The 18,023-nt window shown below is 45.4% G+C and overlaps 1 protein-coding gene across 2 annotated transcripts; it reads right to left on the bottom strand.

Moving 5' to 3' along the window:
- Positions 1–1,213: 1,213 nt before the first annotated feature.
- On the bottom strand, positions 1,214–11,759 carry F2RL1 (F2R like trypsin receptor 1). 2 transcript variants are annotated; one of them, XM_088023647.1, is made up of 2 exons: positions 11,666–11,759; positions 1,214–2,325 (listed from the first exon to the last, which is right to left on the bottom strand). In XM_088023647.1, the coding sequence occupies exons 1-2, from the start codon at positions 11,757–11,759 to the stop codon at positions 1,214–1,216; spliced, it is 1,206 nt and encodes a 401-aa protein (XP_087879773.1). The 2 variants fall into 2 exon arrangements, with proteins under 2 accessions (XP_087879773.1, XP_027970228.1); XM_028114427.2 differs by having other exon boundaries at positions 11,678–11,759.
- Between the last annotated feature and the right edge of the window lie 6,264 nt (positions 11,760–18,023).

Here is an 18,023-nt window from a genome sequence, read left to right as displayed (position 1 = left end):
TTCTTTTTATAGGAGTGATGCTGGAGCTACCCTTTCCCCACACCCTCCCTCAAAAAAACCCACAAAACACACAACTCAAAAATAAGCTGTAAAAAAAAGGTGGGGTCATGTGTTATTTGTAAATCAATCATTACAATAAAATTATTTCAAAAAAAATCACAAATACAAGTTATATAAATTCACTTTGGAATATGTACCCTCTAAATATCTTATATATCACATCTCTTTAGCATTCTTTTCCAAACAGATGTAGTTCAAATCCAGCTAAGGCATTACAATTTCGTATTTGTAGCAAGTGAAAAAAACTGCCAATAAATAATCCAACTATAATTTCGAAAAATACTAAGTGGTAAATGCCCCTCTTACTTTGAAACCATCTATAACTCAGACTACCTGAAGATTCTGAGGCAGTATACAGTTACATGAACTTTGTGTTTCCACATTTAAAATCTTCAATGTATTTTCCTTGTAGCGATAAGGATATATACAAAAGCTCAGAGGGCTGATAAATAACTGAAAGTCATAATGAGACAACAAACAGATCTCATTACAAGCTATACATAAAAGGGACACAAAGCAATTTGCTTTTCCCTTGGCACCCAGACCAGTGGTTCTCAAACCTGGGTGTGCATGAGCATCTGAAGCAGAGGCTTGTTAAAATGCAGTTTCCTGACTCAGACCCTGTACTCTCTCATTCCTGAGTCTAACGAACCTGCAAGATCCACAAGGAGGTGATAGGAAAACCCCACTAACATTCTAAGTCTACGGTCCAATGCTAACCAGCTGCCCCTGATTGGAACAGAAGCGACCCTGACTCTGCGTACCTTCTTCACCTTGTTACTTTCTTCATCTGTACAGTCAGTCCATTGGTCTGATCATCTCTGAGGACACTAAAGCTCTAACACGGCTATAAGTTCCAGCCAAGAGTTTGTACAAGTCACCGAGCTTCTGATTTTTCACCACCTTCTAAAAAGTTTGCTTCTGTTAGTTCCATTTCCGAGAGCACTTGAGTAGAGGAATTCTAAAACTGACATCTGTTAACTTGGGGGACTTTCCTCATGCAAACAGGGAAGCTTCCAGCAATCCTGAGAGGTGCTACATATACATGGCATGTGGTGAGACCCACTTGGTCAGGGGACAACAGAAACATACCCATAACATTAAGCAGGCTCCAAATCCTCCTGTAAAACAACCAACGGAGGGCCTGAAAAACTCAGTAAGAGGTTTTAACAGTGGTTGAACTTGAAGAATAAGAGCTGGATTTCCTGGAGGACTTCTTTGAGGTGAAAGATATTTGCATCTGCCGTACGGTACGTACACTTCGACAAAGGAGAGCATTCTTTGCGTGATCCCTGAAGTCTTGTGAAACAAAGTAATAGACGAAGGGGTCGATGCAGCTGTTGAGGGTGGAGAGGCAGAGGGCTACAATGTACAGGGCGTAGACGTGGCTCTGGCTCCTGGTTTTAATAAGGAAATAATGTACCACAAGCAGAAGATTACTAGGAGTGAAGCAGATCAGGTACATGGCCAGGACAGTGACAATGAGTTTGATGGCTCTCTGCCTCTTCTTTTCCGAGTTTTCATCCATATCAGAAGATTGGAGTATTCTGATCATTAGCACATAGGCAGAGGCTGTGAGCAAGGCTGGGAATAGAAAGACTCCGATGGCCAGAGAGAGGAAATAATTGAACATGTCCCCTACCAACACCTCCTTAGGCAAAACATCATGGCAGGTTGTGATGTTAAGGGCTGGAATGTAGACAGTCTGCTTCACGACATACAAGGGGATGGTAACCAGCAGAATCAGCACCCATATCCCCAGCGAGACCCCAAAGGCAATGTTTGCCTTCTTCCTGGGGTGCACCAAGGGATTCACGATGACCCAGTACCTCTGCACACTGAGGCAGGTCATGAAGAGAATGGAACAGTACATGTTGCCATAGAAAAAGCCAATGAGTACTTTGCAAAGAGCTTCCCCATAAATCCAGTTGTTGCCATGTATGTGATAAGCAATCTTCAAAGGGAACCAGATCACAGAGAGGAGGTCTGCCAAGGCTAGATTGGCCATGTAAATCACAGCAGGGTGCTTCTTCTTTGCTCGGAAAAGAAAGACCCACAGAGCCATGCCATTACTTGGCAAACCAATCACAAATACAATCATGTAGACAATTGGAAGAAAGACAGTAGTCAGTTTTCCAGTGAGGACGGAGGCAGAAAACTCATCCACAGAAAAGCCTGGCTCCACGGTAACTCCTTTCCCAGTGATATGAGATGAGCTGTCAACCTTACCAATGAGACTTCTTCCTTTAGAGGTTCTATTGGTTCCTATACAAAAAAGGCAAGGCAGACAAGGGTCATTACAGAGATCAATCTTTCAGCGGTAATTGTTTAAATAAAGGTACTTTAGGGGCTCCTGGGTGGCTCAGTCAGTTAGGTGTTCAGCTCTTGGTTTCAGCTGAAGTCATATCTCAGGGTCGTGAGATGGAGCCCTGCCCTGCTCCATGCTCAGTGTGGAGTCGGCTTGAGATTCTCTCCCTCTCCTCCCCGCTCTTCTCGCCTCCAAGCTTTCATGTGCTTTTCCTCTCTCTCTCTCAAGTAAATGAATAAATAAAATCTTTAAATAAAAGTACTTTAGACAAAGACAAAAGGAGTATACAAACGGCTTACAAGTGCTTTCTTTGGGTGATGGGATTATTGGGTTTTGTTTGTATCTTTGTTTTTTACAATGGTTTTTTTTTTTTTATCAGAAGGTTGGGTACATGTGAAATACAAAACTGATTTCTAGGACTCAAAAAACTGACAGTATTTGGTGGCGCCTGGGTGGCTCAGTCTTTAAGCGTCTGCCTTCGGCTCAGGTCATGATCCCAGGGTCCTGGGATTGAGCCCCGCAACGGGCTCCCTGCTCCGCGGGAAGCCTGCTTCTCCCTCTCCCACTCCCCCTGCTTGTTTTCTCTCTCTGTGCATCTCTCTCTGTCAAATAAATAAACAAAATCTTTAAAAAAAATTAAATTAAATTAAAAAACTGACAGTATTTAAATTTATTTTTTTAATAATTTTAGTATTTAAATTTATTTTTACACATGACCCACAGTTATTTGTTCCTAACTATTCCAATGACGGCCACCTCTCTCATGTGAGACAGCATCCAGCCTGGCCTGTCTGTCATTCCCTCTCCCAAAGTCTGACACAGGGAGATCCCCAGCAGCACAAGGGACGTTCCCTCTGCACCCATGAGGACACTGCAGGCCATGGGCAGGGACTGCCCTGCTACTGCGTGAGCCTCCTGGAAACCTTCCTATGGAGGCCAGCGGGCAGGCAAGTCTTCTGACCTCAGGGTCACTGAACGGGTCGGTGCACTATTTGTGTTCAGACAATCTGCGCTCTGACTCTGAAATAAGTACCATGGCAAGCTGAACAATGTATGCTGTCATTCCCGTATTTGCCTTAAACTTTAGAAACCACACACAAATGACTTATCCAGCCTACATCCTGCCTAACCAAGTGTTCACGGAGCCGCAGAAGAAAGTGAGGGAGGGCGCCTGGGTGGCTCAGTCGGCGAAACGTCTGCCTTCGGCTGAGGTCACTATCTCAGGGTCCTGGGATGGAGCGCCGCAAAGGGCTCCCTGCTCAGCAGGGAGTCTGCTTCTCCCTCTGCCCCTCCCCCTGCTTGTGCTCTGTCTCTCCTCTCTTTCTCTCTCTCTCTCTCTCAAATAAATAAATAGAATCTTAAAAAAAAAAAAAGGAAAGAAAGAAAGAAAAAGGATCTTTTGGGGGCACCTGGTAGCTCAGTCAATTGAACATCTGAGTTTTGATTTTGGCTCAGGTCATGATCTTAGGGCCATAAGATCAAGTTCCGCTTTGGGCTCCGGGCTCAGTGGGTAGTCGGCTTGAGATACTCTCTTTCCCTCTCCCTCCACCTCTCCCCCTGCTCGTGCACTCATGTGTGCGCTCTCTCTCAAATAAATAAATTCTTAAAAAGAAAAAAAAGATCTTTGTAGATATAATTAAGGATCTTGAGATGAGAAGATCATTCTGATTACGTAAGTGGGCCCTAAATCCAATGACAAGTGTCTTTATAAGAGAAAGTCAGAGGGAGATTTGAGAGAAACAGGAGAGAAGGCCGAAAGGAGAAAGAGTATGAAAATGGAGGCAGAGGTTGGAACGATGCTGAGGAACAAGCCAAGGAATGCCAAGAAACACCAACAACCCTGAGAAGCTAGAGGAAACAAGGAACAGATTCTCCCCGAGTCTTCAGATGTGCTCACACCTTGATTTCAGACCTCTGCCCCCCAGAACTGTGAGTAAATATATTTCTATTTGAAAGCCACCAGCCAGTGCAACTGTTAATGGCAGCCACAGGAAACTAAACACTTAGAATACACCCATCTCTTGTTGTACCTAATCTCTTTTATAATGTTTTAAGAAGAATATGAATTATTTTTAAATTAAAAATGTTAAAATATTGCTACATATTACAGTGTTCCTCAGATACTTGACTAAAACCCACAGTAAGAAACACCCAGTTCTAATACATATTATCCATAACGGAAAAAAGTTTCACAAAACAATTACCTTTATTACACAGGCTGCATTCTAATACTTTCTATTATATTCTATTTCATCCTTATAAAAAGCTAGTCACCACCCTCTACACTGACTTCAAGACCCACTTAAATGTTTTTCAAAACCAGTTAGCAGAGTGACGAATTTTGAAGCACCTCAGAAGGCTAGTTTGTTTTTTATAGACAGATGAGATGTCTGTGGAACTCTCCCCAGACCCAAAATAGCAAGGGTCCCTGTATGAGATTATAGGTTTCTTTAATTGTGGGATTGTGTCCTAATTTTTTTTCTAGTTCCCACAGTCCCTGGCATCAAGAAGCTCAGCTAGGCACACCACGGAAGGAAACAAGGGAGAATCAAGAGCTCTCCTGCCCATTTCTTTAGCTCCCTGGCTGGTCCAGTTCTACCCAAGCCGCACAAGGACAGGAGCACCAGCAGGGGTGCTACAGGAGCACGGCCCTACAAAATACAACTCCCTTAATACTGGTTAGTGTTCCTCCTAAGGGCTCCTATCACGTGTCCGACATTGCTTCCAACACTTTACATGCATTAGCTCACTTCACTTCCACAACAACCTTCTGAGGGAGGTACTATTACCAGACATCTTTTTATAGATCCATAAGCTGATGCACAAAGAAATTGAGTAACTTTCCCAAGGCGAAACAGTTGTTAGGCAGAAGTCAGGATTCAACACCAAGCAGTCAGTTTCTAGAATCCATGTTTCTCACCATTATACCACATTGCACCTTTGAGGCCCTGACCCGTTATGCTGTGATCCATCAAGACCAACCAAACTATGCCAACTCCACACAATATTTTTTCTCAAATTGAAAGGTTTAAATGTAAATTTTTGCCATTTTAAAAACCACTCTCTTTAAATTAGCCCCTTCTCTAATAATTTATATATTTATTTGTATTAATATCAACATGTTTGAACCCTTCAGAAGTGTAAGAGAATCCTGTGAAGTTTCTGTAAAGTGCTAACTCTCCAGAGAGGGAGTGGGGGCACAGCTGGTAACTGACTGGCGGACTGGGTTCTGGAGAACTCTGCCATTCAAAGAGCTAGGTCCTCCACCCCAGAAACAGCCCACCAGAGTCTAATTCAATGAGTTAGCCTGTATTTCTGTAGGACAGAGCCAACACAATTTTAGAATTACCAAAAGGAAACTCAATTGTTTTTAGTGGGGAAAAAAAAAAGATTATACAGCTTGCTTTATAAAAGAGAAAAATCTAGGCATTGATATCTCAAAAATGATGACCAGATATTATGTGCCTAAGAAAAGAAATACCCGCCAAGTTAAACTTGCCAAAAAAAAAAAAACAAAAAAACCAACAACACCACAAAACAAACCTGAATCTGGTCAAGCACCTGGATCCAACTGCCAAGTTAATGGAAATAAAGGAGACAATAGAACATATTAAATAACACCACATGACTGGAGCCAGAAAAACCCAGACTGTAGAAACCGCTACAGGATCAAGGACCTAATTTCTTCAAAATACAAATTACAAAGCAAAAATAAAAGAGAATGAGGTGTAGAGGAGGGACTCTCAGATTAAAGAATTTAAAAGACCTATAAATCCATGTAATGTGTGGTCGGCCTTATTTGGATCTTGATTCAAACAACTATTAAAATAGTACTTATAGAGGCACCTGGCTGGCTCAGTCAGTACAGCATGGTGACTCTTGATGTCAGAGTTGTGAGTTCAAGCCCCACGTTGGGTGTAGAAATTACTTTTTTGGGGGGAGTGCTTGAGTAGCTCAGTCGGTTAAGCGTCCAACTCTTGATTTAGGCTCAGATCAGGATCTCGGAGTCATGGGATGGAGCCCAGTGTCAGGCTCTGGGCTCAGCGTGGAGTCTGCTTGAGATTTTCCCTCCCTCTCCCTCTGCCCCCACTCCTCCCCCGCTCGCACCTCTCTCTCTTAAAAAAATTTTTATTGGGGCGCCTGGGTGGCCCAGATGGTTAAGCATCTGCCTTCAGCTCGGCTCGAGCTCCATGCCAGGTTCCCAGCTCAGCAGGGAGTTTGCTTCTCCATCTGCCTCTGCCTCTCTCTCTGTCTGCCTCTCTCTCTCAAATGAATAAATAAATCTTAGAAAGAAGGAAAAAATACAATAAAAAATTTTAAAAATTGCATTAAAAAAATAGTACTGGGGCACCTGGGAGGCTCAGGTCATGATCTCAGGGTCTTAGGATCCAGCCCGGCATCGGGCTCCCTGCTCCGCGGGAAGCCTGCTTCTCCCTCTCCCACTCCCCCTGCTTGTGTTCCCTCTCTCACTGTGTCTTTCTCTGTCAAATAAATAAAATCTTCAAAAAAATAATAAAAAAAATAAAACACTTCTGATTTACTTTTGGGAAAAATGTATGAAAACTTTTACCTTTTTTTAAAAAAAGATTTTTTTAAATTTATTTATTTGACAGAGATAGACACAGCGAGAGAGGGAACACAAGCAGGGGGAGCGGGAGAGGGAGAAGCAGGCTTCCCGCCGAGCAAGGAGTCTGATGCAGGGCTGGATCCCAGGATCCTGGGATCATGACCTGAGCCGAAGGCAGCGCTTTAATGACTGAGCCACCCAGGTGCCCCAAAAAACTTTTAACTTTAAAACTACTACTTGTGGGGCGCCTGGGTCGCTCAGTCAGTTGAGCATCTGACTCTTGGCTTCATCTGAGGTCATGATCTCACGCTTGTGAGATCCTGAGATGGCTCTGCGCTCAGCAGGGATTCTGCTTAAGACTCTCTCTCCCTCTGCCCTGCCCCCACTCTCTAAAATAAGTATATACATCTTAAAACTACTACTCGTTCTACCAGGAGAGATGATGGACTCTGAAAAACAAACTGAGGGTTCTAGAGGGGAGGAGGGTAGGGGGATGGGTTAGCCTGGTGATGGGTATTAAAGAGGGCACATTCTGCATGGAGCACTGGGTGTTATGAACAAACAATGAATCATGGAATACTACACCAAAACAAATGATGTAATATATGGTGATTAACATAACAATAAAAATTTAAAAAATTTAAAAATAAAATTTTTAAAAATCAAAAAAAAAAAAAACCTACTACTCGTTCTTTGCTATTTTAAGCATGCTTCTGTGGCTCACCCTCCCCACCAAACCAAGTACACAGCAAGTACTGTACTTGTGTTAACTCTCCTCTTTTATCTTTTTCTCTAACCCCTCACCCCAAATCTATTTGCTTGCAACCTGTGGGAACATAGGCTGAAAACTAAAAGCTTCAATTACCAGAGACCACTCCCTAGGGACACATTAGTAAATTTTCATGCGTTCTTTCAGGATGAGCTGTTTTCTTCTCAACACTTGCCTAGCTAATAAAACCATTAGGAAAGTCAAACACAGACTTCATCAAATCATCATCTATCCAGGTTAATTAATAACTATGCACAAGGCAAGCAAGAAACCAAACACAAAGTTAAGAGTCCCATCTTCACGTTCATTACAGTATTCTCTCTTATTACAAAACACTAGAAATATCCCATGTGTCTATTAACAGAAAAGAATTTTAAAAATTATGATAGGGGCGCCGGGGTGGCTCAGTCGTTACGCGTCTGCCTTCGGCTCAGGTCATGATCCCAGGGTCCTGGGATCGAGCCCCGCAACGGGCTCCCTGCTTGGCGGGAAGCCTGCTTCTCCCTCTCCCACTCCCCCTGCTTGTGTTCCCTCTCTTGCTGTGTCTCTGTCAAAAAAAATAAAATCTTAAAAAAAAAAAATTCTGATAAATCCTCCTAGAACATGTAAAGTTTAAAAATCTTTTTTATTTAGGGGACGCCTGGGTGGCTCAGTCCGTTAAGAGGCTGCCTTCAGCTGGGCTCAGGATCCCAGCGTCCTGGGATCGAGTCCTGCAACAGGCTTCCTGCTCAGCTCAGCGGGGAGTCTGCTTCCCCCTCTGCCCCTACCCCCCAACTCGTGCTCTCGCTCTCGCTCTATCAAATAAATAATTATTTTTTATTTATTTTAAAAGATTTTATTGATTCATTTGACAGATGAGCCACCCAGGCACCCCAATAAACTATTTTTTAAAAAAAATATTTATTCGGGAGAGGGTCCCATGAGTGGGGGGAGGGGCAGGAGCAAGAGGCGGGGCTTGATCCCAGGATCCACGAAATCACAACCTGAGCCAACACCGAGAGTCGACAGCTTAAAAGACTGAGCCACCCACGTGCCCCACAAAAAGATCTCTGTTTATGAGTACATATTTTAGGCATGGATGCATGAAAGCATGGTAGAGGATACAAACCGAAACGTCAGCAGGGGTTTACTTTGGGTACTGAAAATGATTTTTTTTAAAGATTTTTATTTTATTTATCTTTACTTTTTATTATTTTATTTATTTTTTATGTATTTGTTTGTATGTATGTATTTATGTATGTATGTATTTATGAGAGAGAGTGCGTGCACCAGAGAGAGCACAAGCAGGGGGAGCAGCAGAGGGAGAGGGAGAAGCCGGCTCCCTGCTCAGCAGGGAGCAGGTTGCAGGGCTCCATCCCAGGGCCCTGAGATCAGGACCCGAGCCGAAGGAGATGCTTAACCGACTGAGCCACCCAGGCACCCTGAAAATGATTTTTTTTTTTTTTAAGTAGGCTCCACACCCAGCATGGAGCCCAAAGCGGGGCTTGAATTTGCTACGCTGAGATCAAGACCTGAGCTGAGGTGAAGAGTTCGGCACTTAGCCAAATGAGCTACCCAGGTGCCCCTGAGTAGTGAAAATGATTTAATTAAACTTTTCTTTTTCAAAAAAATTTTTGTGGGGTGCCTGGGGTGGAGCCTGCTTAGGATTCTCTCTCCCTCTCCCTCTGCCCCTCCCCCTGCAATTGTGCTCATTATTGCTCTCCAGAACTTGTCTAAATCACATACTACCTGTACAATGCATTATCAATTACAAAGAGAACAGAAGTTTCAGTCTCCAAAAGAAAAGCAGAATGCATCATAGGGGACCCTCCTAGGCTTGTGACATGGTAGAAAGAAGTGCATGCCTAAAACAAGCTGACAAAAATTCCTAACTGCCATCACCCTACCCGGCCATTCTGGGTAAGTCACTCACTTCATTCCTCATTCGATATTTACTGAGCTCCTTTCGATAATGAGACTGTGCTGGACCATGGTGATGGTGATGTTTCCCTGGCCTCCCAGAGTTTATGATCCAGTGGGGAGACAAATTAAACATATTTACACACATAATTATCAATTACTGTTGGGACAGGAATGCAAATGTGGTCTGATGAGTGTTTTCCTTGCCCCGACCCCCAAATCAGTGGCCCCCATCTGTGAAATGAGAGGGGCGTATCCTTGGTGGAGCTGCCCTCTAGGAGTCAGTCTTTTTCGTGAGATCCCCCCAAAAAACTGAGAAGAAAATCAAACCAAATATATGCCCTGTAGCAAACTGAGGAGCATGCATAAGGGTCAAGCTAAAAGGGGGTGAGCAAAGAGGCATGCTAAGGGGCAGAAGAACTTTGGGGATGCTCTATTTCTCAATCATACTCGATTTAGTTTCAGATTGGGAGGGAAAGCTCCATCTACCATTATTAATGTCTGTCACTTAACTAACCCTTTAGGAAAGTTACCATGCAATAGGAACAAAAGTATGTGGAGAAAAAAACCCTCAAGGTGCAATATTAAATAGTTCTGGTTAACAAGTAACTTGATTTTTTTGTTGTTGTTGAACAAGTTCACTATATTCTCCAGGAACCAGTCCCCCCCACCCCAGCCCCGTCAATTTGTAAACAACAAGTCAAATACTCAGGGCTATCTTCCTATACGAACTGTCTAAATCAGAAAAGCATTCAGTCATCTACACCTACGTATTTTTTTAAATGTTTGCACAACCTTAGTTTTACCCCCGAATTTTAAGTTTCCAACTTTAAAAGACAGAGGCAAAACGAAAAGTGTTCACCACAGTTTCAATGTTCCTGGTTAATAAATGTCTTTATTCTAATGCTGACCAATAAAATGTATACAGTGGTGCAGTTTTCAAGTATATACTACAACATCCTTTTCTGCAACTCCAGGGGAAAAAGGGTCACTTTCTTCAGTCTAATTCAAATCGACAGTGATTTGCTCTTTTACAATGTTTTTACGAAGAAGATAAAAGCGAGACCCTGCCTTTTACAGCAGGTCTGCAAATTGCGCAGGGAAATGAAAACCTCCCTTTTAAGACTACCCTGGCTGCTCCAAACAGCCGGACACCCGTTAGCAACACAGTAGCGTGATATCCGGCCAACGATCCCCCGATGAGAGGCCCGCTCAGCCGGGGAGACCCCGCCCCCAGGAGGACAGGCTGGAGCACACACCCGGCAGCACATTGGCGGAACCCAGCTGCCCCGCACAAGTTAGCCCCTGAGCACCGCCGGACGGCTCCCGTGCTGTTCCAGTCCCGGAGCTGGCAGCCTCCGCCATACACACCTCAGCGCCAGCCAAAGTCTGTTACGTGTGGCACACAAAGGCCCGGAAACCCAGGGCCGTAAGGTCACCTGGCCGAATAAAAGGCACGGTCCGAGAAGTTCCATTTGTAAAATCCGCGTGACTCGCAACTGCTCTAGAACTGGAGGCTGAGCGCTCATTACCCCCAAACTCAGCGGGGTCCGGCCCTTCCAGACCCCGGCCATCCACGGTGCCGGAGGAGCTTCGCGCCCCGGGAGGGTTTCGAACTACGTGAGCCGACTCGGAAGAAGGGGCTCTAAAAGCTGAAGGGGGTCGCAAAAAGCGCCAAAAATGTTTCCCAGGCCTTGGCTCTCACCCATTCCACATTGCTCTGAGCCAACCAACTCCAAGGGGTCTAGCGGGGCCAGCCCCTCAGTATTTGCGGAAAGCTCCTTAGTTTCCAAAGAAGCCAACCAGAAGGAAGGGCGGTTGAGCCCTCTAGGTATCCTTTAGATGTGAGCACTCCAATCCCTCCGCGGACCTCAGCCTCTCCCGTTTGTCCCACCCAGCTAGTAGGCCCTCCCGGCGCAGGGATCTCCATCAAAGTCACCTAGAGGGGGCTGCGAGAGGTGGTGGCAGCGGCAGCAGAACACCCTTCGCGCACCTGCCCGCTTCCACCACCTGCCCGTGTGCCTTGGACCCCCGCTCCTTAGCGGCAGGAGCCCTCCCTGACCAAGTTTCTCACCTTGGATGGTACGACTGCAGGAGACAGAGGCCGCCAGCAGGATGGCGCCCCCCAGCATACACGCCGCGCTCACGCTTCGCATCCTTCCTGCAGCCCCGACGCCGGGCGGGCAGGGCAGTCGCCGCCACTGATTCGAAACTCGGAGCTCCACTCGCCGCTCGGAGAGGAAGCCGCGGTCTCACCTGCTCTAATCCAACCCTCTCCACTCGCCTCCCGAGAGAGGGCGAAGTTTCAGTGAAACCCGAGGCGCTTGGCGCACCTGCGCGATGCCACGCCCCCGGGCCGGAACGCGCGGCTCGGCTCCGCCCCTGCGAGCGCCAACGCGCGGGTCCGGCTCCTGGCAGTCTGGCCCCGCGCGCGAGCCCCGACCTCCGCGCTGCAGGTGCGCCAGCCGCGGGCGGGAGGGTGCGGGAGCCGCCCGCAGGCGGGGCGGGGCGGGTGAAGTAGCTGTATTGGAATGCAAATGACAGGAACGCCGGGACAGCGAGTTCTTTTAGACCGGGCCACGCCTAGAACTCCCATTACCCTTTAATTACTGTTGGGGATCCAGGGTCTTCCGTGTCTTTCCCTCCTCCCCCTTGCTAAATGGAAAAAGCCGAGGCCTGAGCTCACGGACTTTGTCGTTGATAATTGGTAGAGGCTTCCCAGTGTAGCGGGCCCTGGGGGGATAAGGGGTGAGTTTGTTGGATTTTTTTTTTCTGCTTTGTTTTTTGTTGTTGTTGTTTTAAAGGGGTAAGTTTTTAATCTGCAGACACTTGGTAGATGGCCGCGGACACCAACGAAAACGGTGGGGAGCAGGAAGGAGTCCCGGCGAGGGGTCAAGAATCTGGAATTAGTTTCCACTCTGCTCTTAACTAGCTGTGATCTCGAACAAACCTCTTCACCGCCTTCTAGGCCCATTTCCTCGACCGTGAGGTGGAGCGGGCGAGGTGATAGTTGGGACAGCTACCTTAAGTGCCAAGAGCTAATGATTTGGAACACTAGTTTAATACCGACCGCAAGCCGCGCATTAAGTATGCCTATTCCCAATTTACAGATGAGGAACTGGCGTTTAGAAAGGTTGGATAAATTGCCCACATTTACACAGTTTATAGGCACAGTTTATAAACACACACCACATTTAATCTCTAGTCCATGACTGCCACTTTCTATTAATCACTGCACTATAAATGCTTCGACCAGGGTCTCCCCCCGCATAGGGAGCCGGTAGTCCAAAGCAATATATAAGAAGATAGAGGGAGTGTTGAGAAAAGGAGTGAGAGTTTGGGGGTGGGTGCACAAGGGCCAGCATCATACTGGTAATATTTTTTGCTTTGCAAAAGCAAAATCAGGGGCACCTGGGTGGCTCAGTTGGTTAAGCGATTGCCTTCGGCTCAGGTCATGATCCCACGGCCCTGGGATGGAGCCCCGCATCAGGCTCCCTGCTCAGCAGGAAACCTGCTTCTCCCTTTCCCACTCCCCCTGCTTGTGTTCCCTCTCTCGCTGTCTCTGTCAAATAAATAAATAAAATCTTTTTTTAACAAAAAGAAAAGGCAAAATCAAGTTTAAAGTTACCTGCTAAACTACTGGGTGATGGAGGAGGAGAAAAGAGAAACATTAGTATTGTCCTCAGATGTTTGAAGGATTAATGCTCAGAGAAGAGGATTAGACAGGTTTTGAGTAGCTCCCCAAGAGCAGAAATATATTGAAGCCACAGTAGGAGGCTAATTGTGGCTCAGTATAGAAAGAGATTTCTAGCAAGTACCACAGGTCTCAGTCCTGAGAGCTGTCAGCTGAGCTTGAGGGCCACATCACTACAGGACTTGCAGCACCGGACCAGGCCATCCCCATGGCACGTTGGAGAGGGGAGTTCCTTCCCAGGGCGAGCGGCCAGATTGGGTGAGTCCAGATAGCCTCTTGAGAGGCTTGAGTCCTGAGAGTCCACCATTCTCCTTAGAAGACCTCTAAGTTTGGGCACCTGGGTGGCTCAGATGGTTAAGTGTCTACCTTCGGCTCGGGTCATGATCCCAGGGTCATGGGATCGAGTCCCGCATCGGGCTCCCTGCTCCTTGGGAGCCTGCTTCTCCCTCTGCCTCTCTCTCGCTCTCTCTCATGAATAAATAAATAAAATCTTAAAAAAAAAAAAAGAAGAAGAAGACCACTAAGTATGGTAAATCAGTTACTGGTGACTATCATGAATTTTTGAACCACCATAAACCAAATGGCCACAGACCTGTGAGTTTCTAAGATGGAGCTCACATCTGATAAGGGCCCTGTGTGACTTCTTACTGACCCCACCATGGGGCCAATAAACAAAACTAATGTGGGCTCCAGATAATTTGGGCAGACAAAATTGTATAAAATATGTTAGCCAGTTGTTCCAACCATATGCCCAGTAAGACATTTCCGAAGTTACCTAAGTGGATGGTTAGCATTCTGCCTCTTCCCTGGGTCCTGACAGGAGCTCGCAGGAGTAGGGAAATAAATGGTTGAAAACAAAGAGAAGCAAATGGCCCTGAACCTGCCATGAGAATGGAATAATTGCTCCCTGAATAACAGGAGTGACTGCCTCTCAACACACATACAGCCAAGAATGGCCAGCAAAAGCTGCCCAGATTTTTATTTTTTTTTAAGATTCTCTTTATTTATGAGAGAGAGAGAGAGAAGAGACAGAGCCGGCGTGGGGAGGAGCAGAGGGGGAAGGACAAGCAGACACCATGCTGAGCACAGAACCCCACAGAGGACTCGATCTCAGGACCCTGAAATTATGATCAGCGCCGAAACCAGGAGTCAGACGCTTAAGTGTCTGAGCCACCCAGGGGCCCCCAGGATTCTTTTTACTGGCTGCCTTTCAGTAGTGCATCTCTAGGAATCTCTCACTGTTATGTCTCCAGTTCTCTGGGAAATGTGATTAAGAGCTTGGCCTTGAAATCATGTAACCTTGCTAACATTTGTGTGACCTTAGAGAAATTACTTACCTTCTCTAAGCTTTCGGTTCTTTACTTATAAAATGGAGTCAGTATTTTTTTTTTTTTTTTTTAGTTTAAAGTTGTGTGAGGATAAAATAGTGACCATGTTTGATGCCTGGTCAAAGCTCAACAGATGGGCTTTTTATTTCCTTCCTTTCTCTCTGCAGTCTTCTTTACACCCCAACCTGCCACCTAGCTCTCAGGATGCTGCCTCCCAGGGCCACTTGCCTCAGCCTATACCCTCTCTCCCTCCCAGGAAAAGTTGCCTTCTAGCAGCAGCACAGGGGTCTTCCTCATCCTGTCCAGGGGACACTTCTCATGAGGATCAGTCCTCGCCGACAGGGTCTCCCACTAGGGAAGATAAGATACTAAATCCCTATGATGTCCCTTCAATCTTTCCTCAGGCTCCATTTTGTTATCTATAACCTGGGAATGGTCATAGTACCTTTCTTGTGGGATGGTTGTGAAGATTTAGTTTGCTAAATGCCCATAAATGCTTCTTAGCACAGTTCCTGGTATAGAGTAAATACTCAAGAGATAGTAGTTACTAAAAAAAAAAAAAAGAGAGAGAGAGAGAGTAGTTACTATAGAATGACTGGACCAGGGAGAGTCTTCCTCTTTGCAGAGAACAATGCCTAAAACTCCAGCTGTTTTGACTTAAATTTTCACTGGTATTTTATGTAAATATGCCTTGAAACATCAACATTTCAAAGAAAATATTTTATTGAGCACTGCTATGAGTAATTATTGAGATAATTATCTCATGAGTGTGCTTTCTCCCAACCACCTGACTAAATGAACTGTTTTATTTAAGTCTGCTTGCCCATGTTTTCCAGTGATTTGTTTTTTGATGTTGATGACTTCTTTGCCCTGAAGGGCTTAGGGTATTGTATGGTGCTATGGAACAGCACAGAGAAGTAAACACAGCCAATTCCAGATAGCCTGGCTTCCAGGGATTGGGAAGTTTGGGCAGTTTCCCGCCCTCTGCAGTTCTACAGAAAATAAAGTAGGAAATGGGATAGGCCAGACACTGAGGAAGAAGCTATTTCGTTCAATCAGTTCTACAACCATTTATCAAACTCATCAAACTCTTCCTGGAGAAACAAAGATCTAGTCCCCGCACTTGGGTCCCGGATTCTTGCAATAGCCTTGTGACTTGTATCCCTCCCTCTGACACTCTACACACTCTCCTCCCAGTATAGTGGTCAGAGTGAACCTGTGAAAATGTGCATCAGATCAGATCACTTCCTTATTTCAAATACTGAAGTAGTTCCCCACTTCCCTGGGAGTACAAACCAAAGTCTGTCAAAAGTGTATGCATCCTGGGGCGCCGGGGTGGCTCAGTCGTTAAGCGTCGGCCTTCGGCTCAGGTCATGATCCCAGGGTCCTGGGATCGAGCCCCGCATCGGGCTCCCTGCTCGGCAGGAAGCCTGCTTCTCCCTCTCCCACTCCCCCTGCTTGTGTTCCCTCTCTCGCTGTGTCTCTCTCTGTCAAATAAATAAATAAAATCTTAAAAAACAAAAAGTGTATGCATCCTGCCTTCCTCCCCCATGCACACACAATGCACACACATACACACACATACTCCCTTTCACTTCATCTCTTTTATTCCCCTCTCTCATTCTGCTCCAGCCATGCCTGGACCATAGCTTCGGTCTTTACTTCTTTCAGGTATTTGCTACAACACTATTTTCCAGCGGGGCCTTCTAAGAACTACTTATTTAAAATTATACTTCTGGAGCACCTGGCTGGCGCGGTCAGTGGAGCATATGACCCTTGATCTCGGGGTTGTGGGTTTGAGCCCCATGTTGGGTGTAGCGATTACTTTAAAATAAAATAAATAAAATAAAGATAAAAGAATAATTAAAAAAATAAAATTACCCTCCCACCCTCTGCTTCCCATCCTCCCTCCCTGAACGTTTTCCTCTCTGGCACACATCCCCAGTATTGCTACTCTACATGTATTTACTCACTATCTAGCTCTCCCACCACGATGCAGTGCAAGCTCTATGACTACAGAGATTTTTTTTTTTTCATTTTAGCTTGCAGAATTGTTTAAAAAGATTGAGGAAGTAACACCATCTGAAGGTGGCAACGGTCTCTTACATACTCAACTCTATGATGTCAAATTAGTATTTAAGTCCCAGTTTAAATCACTCCTTAAAATACAGGGAGGCCAATGTCTAAAACACTGCAAAGGTGAGCCTTTAAAATGTGGAGGACTGGGATTTTTTAACTGAGATAAGTTTTACGTACTGCTGTATTCCCAGTGCTAGAATAGTGTCTAGCACATAGAAGGAACTCAACACATACTTGTGAAGGAGTCAGTTTTTACATACTGCACATCTACTATCTATCATTCTGCTAAAATCTAGAATTGCGAAGATCAGTATCTCTGTTTCCATTGAATTGATGGTCAAATGTGAGGAGAGATGCATAGATAAGTCAAGTATTGGGGGTGGGAGTAGTGGTAAGTGATGCATCTTTGAAGGGCTATGGACACACACAGAATGACACCTGCCTGGGGGAATGAGAAAAGGGTTTCTAAAGGAGAGGGCATAGGAAGACAGCCTTGAAGCTTGAACAGTTCACCCGGTAGCTTACTTAAGATAAGGCTAGCTGCTATAACACATAAATCTCTAAGTCTTAGTGATTCACTGCAATAGATGTTTATTTCTTACTCGCTTAAAGCCAAATCCAAGGCTAAGTTTGGTGGGAGTCTCTCTTCCAAGAGGGGATAAATAAGCGGGGCTTCTCCCATCTTGGGACTCAGCCTTCTTCAGTTGAAGGCTTCCAAGGTTACTACAGAAGGAAATGTGAAGGGTCGTGTGTAAAAGGTTTCCACAGCCCTGGTCTGAGAGTGGTGCACAATCATTTCCATATTCCACCAACCAGAACTCAGTCACATGGCCACAGCCCACTGCAAGAGAATGCTGTGTGCCCAGAAGGAAGAGAAAAGGAGCTCTGTGAACAGCTAACAATCTGTTATTCCAGGTATGGTCAAAGTGTGGTGGGTCTGGGGAACACTTCGGTGGGAAACCAGTGTGTGTGAAGGAAAGTAGCCAGTGATAAAGCTAGAAAGGTAGCCAGGACTCACCTATAAAGGGCTTTCCATGAAAAAGACTTTGGACTTTAATCCTGAAGCCATTGAAGACTGAACTATCCGTTCTCAATCCTATCTTCATAGCACTGAGATTGGCAAGATGGCCTTCCTGGGACCAAAGAAAAGAATAAATCTGGTTGGGGTTGTAGATGGAAATGATCAGGGGAGGAAAAGAGAAGAGAAGAGGGATTAACTCCTACCACAAGGCTGCCTAAGTGAGCAACTCAGCCCTTCCAATCAACCATTCCCATCTTTGTAATCACCATGTGGCATAATGACCATTCTCTACTCCTCA

Source organism: Eumetopias jubatus, unplaced genomic scaffold (genome assembly GCF_037043125.1).
Source record: "Eumetopias jubatus isolate StellerSeaLion01/CBP00866 unplaced genomic scaffold, mEumJub1_p1.0 scaffold_5, whole genome shotgun sequence".
Taxonomy (NCBI): domain Eukaryota; kingdom Metazoa; phylum Chordata; class Mammalia; order Carnivora; family Otariidae; genus Eumetopias; species Eumetopias jubatus.
Note: the sequence above shows the minus strand (reverse complement) of the source record. Positions and strands in the feature narration are given on the sequence as shown.

Bases quoted from the DNA above. Each gene is read 5' to 3' on its own strand.
- F2RL1 (XM_088023647.1), bottom strand. From the start codon at position 11,759: ATGCGAAGCGTGAGCGCGGCGTGTATGCTGGGGGGCGCCATCCTGCTG. The intron at 2,326-11,665 runs GTCAGGGAGGGC...TTTTTTGTATAG, and splicing joins CATCCAAGGTGAGAAACTTG to GAACCAATAGAACCTCTAAA.